The sequence below is a fragment of the Peromyscus maniculatus genome, chromosome 17, assembly GCF_049852395.1.
Source record: "Peromyscus maniculatus bairdii isolate BWxNUB_F1_BW_parent chromosome 17, HU_Pman_BW_mat_3.1, whole genome shotgun sequence".
NCBI classification, from domain to species: Eukaryota; Metazoa; Chordata; class Mammalia; order Rodentia; family Cricetidae; genus Peromyscus; species Peromyscus maniculatus.
In genome coordinates this window covers 1699454-1709556 of record NC_134868.1, presented here as the reverse complement: position 1 = coordinate 1709556, position 10103 = coordinate 1699454, and the positions used below count along the sequence as shown (strand labels likewise).

At 56.5% G+C, this 10103-nt stretch overlaps 1 protein-coding gene across 1 annotated transcript; it reads right to left on the bottom strand.

Annotated features, from left to right (window-relative positions):
- Nucleotides 1-300: 300 nt before the first annotated feature.
- Tmem161a (transmembrane protein 161A) lies at nt 301-8419 on the bottom strand. The gene is made up of 12 exons (XM_006995464.4): nt 8293-8419; nt 6946-7049; nt 6244-6324; nt 5858-5955; nt 5590-5746; nt 4992-5143; nt 3599-3659; nt 3337-3480; nt 3135-3248; nt 2840-3014; nt 2633-2729; nt 301-2287 (listed from the first exon to the last, which is right to left on the bottom strand). Exons 1-12 carry the CDS (start codon nt 8293-8295, stop codon nt 2031-2033), a joined length of 1443 nt encoding a protein of 480 aa, XP_006995526.1. The 5' UTR covers nt 8296-8419; the 3' UTR covers nt 301-2030.
- Nucleotides 8420-10103: the final 1684 nt, after the last annotated feature.

The following is a 10103-nucleotide window of genomic DNA, read 5'->3' as shown; positions in this document are numbered from 1 at the left end:
GATGCCCAAGCACTCTGTACATCTTTCTGCTCATAGATGCATGTGTGACACAGGCTGCCGGGAAAGAAAGTGACGGCCAAAGATGGAGGACTGACTGGGGCGTGGCTCTGGGTGGAGCCCCTGTCTAGAACCCCACAGTGGTGGGCTGGGGTGTGGCTCTGGGTGGAGCCCCTGTCTAGAACCCCACAGTGGTGGGCTGGGGCGTGGCTCTGGGGCAGAACACTTACTATTACAAACAAAAGGTCCTGGGTTCCTTTGCCAACACAAAAGAGAGAGTCAAGAATATAGTAACCGCATACCTGAATCTGCCAGTAACAAAATGCTCCTTGTGTTTATTTACACATCTGGGATATACAGTCCAGCTGACTTGGAATTCCTGCATAGAGCTGGCCGCCCGCCTCTGCCTCTGAGTCGTTAGCCATGCTCCACCATGCTTGGCAGCAGAGGCATCGGCCACAGGAACCTGTGCCCCGGTCTGGGCGGGACCACCTGAGGCTGCCCTCCACCCTGAAGTCACTCTGAAGCCCCAGAGCAGAGCCTTGGTTTTCCAGAACTGTCTCTTTCTGCGCCTCCTGATTCCCACAGAACCTCACAAGCTCCCACAGCCCCTTGTCAGGGTCCGTGTGGGAGTCTGTCCCAAGAGGCAAGGAAACTCCAGACACGCCTTGGAAATCTTGTGTGTCCATACCACACACACACTAGCCCTGCTTGCTGTAGTCATGAGGGTCTGAGCTCCAGTCCTCAGGACCCACACAAGGAGGACAGAGCAGCATTCCTGTGGCAAGGTGGGGGTGGAAACCAGAGACTCCCTGAAGCTTGTTGAACAGCTAACCTGAGGAATTCGGGGTGAACAAAAAATCTCAAGGCAGAAGGCAAGGCCTGAGTGCTAAGCTGTCCTCTGGTCCTGTGGGCACACACAGTCGCATCCCGAACAGAGACAGGCGCCTTCTCCCGTGAGACCTCGGCTATGACAGCACTGTCCTAACAAAGCACGCTCCAGACCACCAGCAGTGTCGCGGGCATCACTGCGGGAGCCCTCCAGTTTTATTCTCAATGTACATTCTGCATATGTGGAAGAGTCATGCAAGCCATGCATGTCTCATAAACACACGTGTACACACACTAAGTCACAGCAATAGGACAGCTCTGGAGGTGGTGGTGACCCTGTCACCAAGGCCTTGAAATACATGACGGCTGTCAGCTCACAGCTTCAATTTCTCTCCCTCTCCTTCCTTACAGCTCACATTCCTTCCCTTCCCTTTATTTTTTTCTTCTTGTTTTGGAGATATGGTCTTGTTACTAGTGTAGGCTAATGCTCCTGCCTCAGCCTCCCCAGTGTGCTGGGGAGATGGGCATGGTGACCCTTGTCTCTTTCCTTCCTAGTGATAGTGACAGACCCAGGGATATTGAGATGCTGGGCATAGTCAGGCGGTGGTGGCACACCCCTTTAATCCCAGCACTCGGGAGGCAGAGGCAGGTGGATCTCTGTGAGTTCGAGGCCAGCCTGGTCTACAGAGTGAGTTCCAGGACAGGCAAGGCTACACAGAGAAACCCTGTCTCGGAAAAAAAAAACAAAACAAAACAAAACCAAAGCTGGGCCAGCCCCACCCCTCGCTTTCCCCTGGCCGTCTCAAACCTCCTCCTCATCTTCCCACGCCTGTCTAGTATCACTCTCTCCTAAGTCCTCACCAGCCATGTCTCCCCTGCCCTCCTCAGCCTCTGGGGTATTTCTGTAGAAGTAGCCCACCCCTTTTATTGAGAGGAGCCTCCCACTGAAATCCTGAACGCTCGCGCGCGCACGCGCGCACACACACACACACACACACACACACACACACACACACACACACACACACACACACACACACACGGGACCATGGCCTCCAGGTCCAGGGGAACCTGACTCAAGGGCTTCATGATCCAGGCACCAAGGTGACGGAGGTGGTGGGGAGTCCCCACGCTTACCCCTGGGTCATCTGGGGGCACTAAGGCACACACATAGGAGACAGTCCCCGTCCTGGTGGATCACGCTAGGAAGCTGCCAGGTGCTGGTGGAAATAGAGGCCAAAGAGGCTGGAGAGCAGCTGGCAGGCCGCGGTCCACCAGATGAGGTAGGCCAGCACACCACGGAGGAAGAGGGGCGTGAGCAGGCTGCCCAGAACCCCTGCGACCTGGGCTGCAGTCTGCTGGACTTCATCCTCTGCAGGGTCCACAGAGATGAAGGTGTCTGAGGCCTGGGGCGGGGCCGGTGAGGTTGGAGCAGGGCCCGGGGCCCAAGAGTAGCCGCCTGCAAGAGGGAAGAAGGGGATTATGGGTGGAGACAGAACCGTGGGAGTCTAGAGGCTTTCATACGCCGCCCACTAGGTTATACCCCACTGACCTTAGGGGCCTCCATCCTCCCACTCTGCTGATCCCACCTCCAACCTCCCCGTCTATGGGTCTTGTCCCCACAGGACAACAGTCTGTAGCCTTGCCCAAACGCTGCCCTCACTTTCTATAGATGGCCCCACCTTTACCAAGCCATGTCCTTGCTCAGACCCTACTCCTAGCTTTTATCTGAAGGCCCCACTTGACCAGACCTGTCCCCATCCTCTCTCCGCGGGCCCCGCCCTCTTCCCCGCCAGCTCCTCACCCAGGGTCTTGAGCAGCAGCGTGCAGTGCAAAGTGAGGATGACGGGCGTCAGGTACTGCAGACTCACCACGGCCACGTAGCAGTAAACCCGGACCACCTGGCGGGGAGGCGGCAGAGGCTGCAGAGGGGGTGGTCTTCCCACGGCAGGGACCCCACGGCCAGGCCAGGCCCCCTTAGCCCAGGGACTGTCCCACCTGGGGTGCATACCCGCTGCTGAATCTCGCGGGCCTCGATGCGGCCAGCCTCTTTGCGCAGCTGCTCCACGCGAGACTTGGCGAGGCACAGGTAGGCCTGCAGGTGTGGCCGGGTCACGGCCAGCCGCAGCAGGCACAGCGCCACCAGCACCCAGAGGCGCAGGGAGTCGAAGGTCCCTTCTGATGGCCTGCAACAAGAGCCAAGCAGGCAGGGAGTCTGGGTGAGCCCTCCCTCCCCAGGCCACAATCCCTCCAGTTCATCCCGGTCTCAAGACACCCCAGGTCCCTCAACTCCCCAACACACGCACAGAGAAGAGGTCATGTTCCTCCTGGGTGTCTGGTATAGGAAGTCACGGGCCACAGGCTTTGTCCAGAGCCACAGGGTGCAGAGGGGCGACAGGAAGCTGGTATGCAGGAGCAGCCTGGGGGGGGGGGAGCACCAGGTGGGGCCAGGCTCCTGACCCCCAGCCTCTACCTCAACCCCCACCCCACCCGGGAGCCCCGCCTAACTGCAGCAGCGGCCGATCTGCAGACAGGGTCAGCGCGTCCTGGTGGGTCTGGGCCAGCCTCAGGCCCGGGAAAATGAGGAAGGCGCCCAACAAGGAGCCTAGCACCGCAAGCCCAAGGCGGAGGGCCAGCTTGATCACAGGGAGTCTGGGGAGAAGAAAAGGTCTCAGGGAATCCACGGCTGGTGGATTCAGCCTTGCGGGGTAGGGATCCAGATGCTCCCTCTACCTGTACCTCCCCACAAGATCCAGTCCCCAGGACTCACGCCCAGTCCCAACCCTGCTTCTTCAGAACAGGCTCCAGGTTCTGGGTCACACTGGCCAGACCTAGGGGAAGAAGATCAAGTGTGTAGACTGTTACGGTTTCCAAAGCTGGCCAGCTTTCCAGCTCCCAGAATGCACCCGTCTCTGCCTGCCCAGTGTGAAGTTTACAGGCACTGGCAGCCAATGTCCACCTTCGACACGGGCGCAAACTCCGGTCCTCTGGCTTGCTGCAAGCGCTGTCTCACACTGGCCCAAGCCCCAGCTCTGACGATCTATTCTATTTTATCTGTTTTTTTGTATATGAATGTTTTGCCTGCACGTATAACTGCCACATTGTGTCTGATGCCTGTGGAGGTCAGAAGAGGGCATCAGATCCCCCGGGTAGTTGTGAGCATTCAGTGTGGATGCTGGAAATTGAACCTGGGTCCTCTGCAAGAGCAGCCAGTGCTCTTAATCACTGAGCCGTCTCTCCAGCCCCAGACAATCTATTTTAATCGTCTTTTATTTTCCCGTGCTGGAATGCAACCCAGAGCCGCCAGATGTGGTGTGCAGGTGCCCTGTCACTGAGGCGCACAGAGACCTGCAGGCCCAGACTGTGCGGGACTCTTCAAGAAATAGAACCTGGGGCTGGGGAGGAGGCACTGGCTGCTTTTCCAGAGTCCTGAGTTCAATTCCCAGCACCCACATGGTGGCTCCCAACCATCTGTAATGGGATCTGATTCCTTCTTCTGGTGTGTATGAAGACAGAGCACTCATATACATACATACATACATACATACATACATACATACATACATACATACATACATAAATAAATCTTAACAAACAAACAAACAAAAACAACAGCCAAACCCGGCCAGGTGGGCAGTTCAGCAGTTAAGGGCGCCTGCTGCTCGCACAGGACTCACACAGTGGCTCACAGCCTAAGTAACTCCAGTTCTGGGGTCCAGTGCCCCCTTCTGGCCTTTCCAGGGACTTCAGTCTTAACACACAGACACACATGACGGCAAAGCATCTACACATGGAATGAGAATAAACCTTTAAAAACAGTAATAACGTAAACCTTTTTTAAATTTATGTGCATTGGTGTTTTGCCTGCATGAGAGTGTTGGGTCCCCAGCAGCTGGAGTTACAGACAGCTGTGAGCCACCATGTGGGTGCTGAGAACTGAACTCAGGACCTCTGGAAGAACAGCCAGTGCCCTTAACCACTGAGCCATCTCTCCAGCCCCCATAATAACATTAGTCTTAATTCCAGGATGCGGGTGGCAGAGGCTGGAGGATCTCTGTGAGTCTGAGGCCAGCCAGGGCCATAGAATGAGACCGAGTCTCAAAAGAAAACAAAGAAACAGAAACAGAAAGCGAACAGGCAGGTGAACAGGGAAGCACACCCACCTGACTCCAGCCCCAGCTCCAGGGTCTCCTCCCGCACCACCTGCACCAGCATGGCCAGGAGGAGGAAGAGGAAGGCAGAGGCCAGACACACTGAGCGCTCGCCACCCTCCTTGGCACCGAAGTACAGCCGGGTCACCGCGAGGAACACCTTGCTGGGGGTGAGGTTAAGGAAGCGAGGGACAGCTCTCCGAGGCAGAGGCAGGCGGATCTGAGTCTGAGGCCAGCCTGGTCTATAGAGCGAGTTCCAGAACAGCCAGGGCTACACAGGGAAACCCCGTCTCCAAAAACAGAAACAAAGAAAGATGGGCCAGCTCCTAGCAAGCTGTTCCCTGGTTTTCCCAAATGTATAGCCCTGGAGGGACAGGAACCCATCCAGTGGGGCCAATCCAAAAATAAATAAATAAACAAACCAGACTGTGTGTTCAGTGTGGTGACACACACCTGTCACTCAGCACTCAGGAGGGTGAGCCGGGAGTTTGAGATCATGCTGGCCTGCATACCTCTACAGCACAGTGGATGATCCCACAGCCAAGTTAGAGGGCCAGGGAAACTCGGCCGAGTCCCACTCCCCACACCCTGAACCCCAGAGGAAGGATACAGAGAGAAGGCCAGTGTGAGCAGGCACCAGAACACAGCGATGTTGGCCTCCTGAACTGGGCCCAGCACGAAATAGTAGGCCTCCGTGAAGAGGTACACGCCCACGGAGTACACAGCGAAATCCACGAACCACTGGTACTCCAAAAAGAAGCGCAGGACTGGGGGTACAGGGGCTCAGCTGCCAGAGCCGCCCGACCCCCACCCCACCCTTCCGCCTGGGCAGGGCGACCCCGCAGCAGGGGAGGGGAGTGGGGTGAGCTGGGGGTTACCTAGGGCATCCACAGCAGTGAGGGGACAGGTCTCCAGCCGGAAAGGGGCGTCTCTAGGCACCGACAGTGGCTTCTCATCATGAAGGCCATTGGTCCAGCTGAGCACATGAGGACAGTGAAGGGTGAGGTATAGTGATCCCCTCTGGGACGCCAGAGAATCCGGATTGGGAAAGCGCTTCAGCCACATCAGGTGTGGGGGCAGCCTGGGCCCAGGGCCGGCCAGAGCAAACAGCCAGGCCACAGGATGCTAACTGCACCCACCTGTGCCAAGCACCCCACCGGAGCGAGGGCAGGCTCCGTCCCTCAGCTGGAACCTCGGGCAGGACCGAGGCCTGGCCCCGGGCAGGAGGGCCTAGCCCTGCCTGGGCCCTGTGGAGTCCACTCACCGTTCCTTCCTGCTTCTGGGCCTCGGTTTCCCGGCTAGCACCCGAAGCTCCTCCTCCGACGGGTGGATGTATCGGAACAGACTGAGGGAGAAGAAAGTCAGGGAAGCGTGGCCTGAGGGCACGAGGCAGAGAACCCAGATCTGGCCTTGAGGACAGAGCACGAGGCAGTGGCAGAGCTGAGGCAGGGTACGGCCCTGTGGGAAGGTGGCCCAGGGGGCCTGGGAGTAGCCATAGCCAGGGGAATTCTGGGAAAATGAGATGGGGGAACTGATCCAGTCACAGGGGGGCTTGGGAATCCAGGATACCCTTGAATCTGTGAGCTGACATTTTTCTAGGGAGAAAACATTCCCACAGTGTCCTCTGCAGGAGGACAAAACAGTGCAAACAGAGAGGGCTGGACGACAAAAGGCCAGGAGCGGGGAGTAGGGATCCAAGATGCACTTTGCAGACACTAGAGGACACTAGGCGCACAGGTAGCTCACGGCCGCCTGTGACTCCCATTCTGACGCCTCTGGCCTCCCCAGGCCTCGGCACTCATGTGAGCACCGCACGTGGAAACACACCTACACATAACTAAAAGTAACAGTCTTGGAGAGAGAGAGACGGAGGGAAGGAGGAGGAGGAAGCGTACCCCGGAGGCTCCCGCAGGTGGGTGGGCGTGGCCACAGGCTCCGCCCACGGCCGGGGGGGGGGCGGGCTTACCTGCCGTTGCACAGCAGCCAGCGCGCGAAGGAGCAGTGGGGGGCCAGCCTGTGCATGAGGGTAGCGGTGAGCAGGGTCACCACCAGCTGCACGCCGAGGACGGCCTGAGGGAGCAGCTCCAGTCAGTCAAAGCTCCCTGAAGTGACCCGAGCTATTTACCCAGAAGACGGGCGGACGGGGAGCGCCAGCCCCGGGCTTGGTGGCCTCTCTCGGGAGGCGACTGCGGTGGCGGCAGCGCTCATCTTGGGAGCCCCAGACATCCCCACCACCCTTCTAGGCCTGACCTCTGCCCCCATCGTCAGACCCCTGACGTTTTTGTTCTGTGAGCCCTGCTTGTCCCCGTGCAGCCACGAACCTGCGGAAATCCGCCTGCCTCTGCCTTCCCAGTGTTGGAAATTGAAGGCCAGAGCAACCACATCCAACTATTTAAAGAATGTTTCCTACCCCGGTGGCGGGGGTGGCCACGCCTTTAATCCCAGCTCTGGGGTGGGAGGCAGAGGCAGGCAGATCTCCCTGAATCTGAGGCCAACCTGGGCTACAGAGTGAGATCCAGGCCAAGGCGACATGGTAAGACCCTTTCTAAATGATTTTTTTTTTCAGGGTTTCTCTGTAGCCCAGGCTGGCCTTGAACTCACAGAGATCCTCCTGCCTCTGCCTCCCGAGTGCTGGGATTAAAGGCGTGCGCCACCACCGCCCATCTAAAATAGAATTTTTTTAACGGGTTTAAAAAAAGAAAAGGAGGGGGAGGATGGAGAGATGACTGTGGTTAAGAGCACTGGCTGCTCTTTCAGAGGACACGGGTTCAATTCCCAGCCCCACACGGCAGCTCCTAACTGTCGCTAACTGCAGTCCAGAGAATCCCACAGCCTTCCCTGGCCTCTAAGGACAGCAGGTATTCACGTGGTGCACAGACGGACACACGAACATCCATACTTAATGAATAAACATAACAAAATAATGAAGACAAAGTATCTTTTAAAAAGAAAAACGGAACACCGTGCATGGTGGCACACGCCTGTCACCCCAGCACTCCGGAGGCGGAGGCAGGAGAATCACAAGTTTGAGGTCACCGAGGCTATGAAGAAGATCGAGCACAACCCGGGCTGCAGAGACGCTGTCAGGAGGCAAAGCCTGCTGGTCCCGGCTCGCTCCGGAGAGCCCCGGCTTCACCTCCCACCGCGTCCCGCACCACCCACTGCACCCCACTGCCAGTCGCCCTCCCGCCCTCCCAGCTTTCGGGGTCTCCCTCAGCTCGGCCAGGGGCCTCCACCCTCGCGGCCCCGGGCCTCCCTCCGCACCGCCGGACCCCACACGTCCCGCGGCAGGGACCCCACAGGGCCTGCTCACCATGTCTGCTCCCCGAGCGCACCCACGCACAAGGCTGGAGGTGGGAGGCGACGCGGATCTTGGCCAATTAGAGACGGGACGCTGTTGACGAGCAGCCTGAGAAACCGGTCATCGGGCAAAGAGCGGGGAGGGGTTCGCAATGAATGTCGGGAATTGTAGTTCTAACAGGAGCAGGCGCCTTTACGTTTGCTCTTTCCTTTTCCTCCTTTTCTTCCTTTCCTTTCTTGTTTTTCCGTGTGTGTGTGTGTGTGTGTGTGTGTCTGTGTGTGTGTGTGTGTGTGTGTGTCTGTGTGTGTGTGTGTGTGTCTGTGTGTGTCTGTCTGTGTGTCTGTGTGTGTCTGTGTCTGTCTGTGTGTGTCTGTGTCTGTGTGTCTGTGACTGTGTGTGTGTGACACAGAGACACAGAGAGAGAGACAGAGTCCCTGTGTAGCCCTGGCTGTCCTGGAACTCCCTATGTAGACCAGGCTAGCCTGAACTCACACAAGTCTACGGGCTCTGCTTCCCTAGTATGGAGATTTAAGGCACACGCCACCACGTTGGACCTTTTTTTAAAACTGGTTTTTAAAAAGCTTCATAGCCTGGAATGGTTGTGCACACTTTTAATCCCAGCTCTGTGGAAGCAGATCTCTGTGAGTTCAAGGTCAGCCTGGTCTGCAGAGCAAGTTCCAGTTCAGCCCGGGATATTACACAGAGAAACCAAGTCTCGAAAAACCAATAAATAAACAAGCAAATAAGATTCCTTTTATTTTTTAGTATGTGTCTGTATTCGTGTGGGTTTGTGCACCTGACTACAGTGTCCTCGGAGTCCAGAGGAGGGGGCCAGACCCTTTGAACCTGAAGTTACAGCGGTGGTTTGCAGGCTGAGCAAAGTGCTTGGAGCTGGGCCTGGGGCCCCAGCAAGAGCAGTAAGTACTCTCTCCTAACCAATGAGCCGACTTTCTTAGCTCCTGATTTGTTTTGATTGGCGGGAGGATGGTTTTTATTTTTTGTTTTTTTGAGACAGGGTTTCTCTGTGTAGCCCTGGCTGTCCTGGAACTTGATCCGCAGACCAGGCTGTGAAAGACTCTGGTCAGCTTGAGCCTAGAGAGCATGGCTCTGGCAGCCTTGCCCTTCTCCCCATTTCCTCTGCCTTGTTAAGAACCATTAGATTGCATTCCTAAAGCTAGCCACCTAGGTCTATTCCCGCTACCAAGCTCCAGCTATCAAAGGCCCCCTTTGGCTCACCTAATTAACATCCCCAATTAAAATTAAACACCTCATCCTATCGTGGGGTTTCCCCCTTTACCTTTATAAACTGTCATTTGCCTATGCACCACATCCGTCTCCCTTCTATCCAGAGGCAGTCCTTGGTCCTTCTGGAACAAATACCCCTCCCCCCTCCCTTCCCCCCTCCCCTTCTCCCTCATCACCGGCTCCTCTACCACTGCATCCTAGCCCATTCTGTCACAGTCCTCCCCTTTCCCTCCTCTCAAAAATTACATCTGCAAGGTCATTTGCTGTGCTTTTCTGCCTGAGTCAGAAAGCGGCCACTTTAACTTTTCTTCCCTGCTTAATAAAGAATCTCTCTATAAAAACAGGTGTTTGGGTGTGATCTAATTCGGGATCCAGGAGGAAGCCCCCACTGTGGGTGGGGGATTTCCTTCAGACTGGCCTTGAACTCACAGAGATCTGCCTGCCTCTGCCTCCCGAGTGCTGGGATTAAAGGCATGTGACAGTGTACCTGGCTCGTTTTTTTTTTTTTTTTTTTTTTGTTTGTTTTTTATTGCATTTATTTGTGTGTGTGTGTGTGTGCGTGCGCGTGCGCGTGCGCG

Excerpts from the sequence above, each read along its gene's own strand:
- Tmem161a (XM_006995464.4), bottom strand. Across the intron at positions 3,481-3,598 it reads AAGCAGGGTTGGGACTGGGC|ACTCCCTGTGATCAAGCTGG; the intron begins GTGAGTCCTGGG and ends TCTTCTCCCCAG. Across the intron at positions 2,730-2,839 it reads CCCGCGAGATTCAGCAGCGG|GTGGTCCGGGTTTACTGCTA; the intron begins GTATGCACCCCA and ends CCTCCCCGCCAG.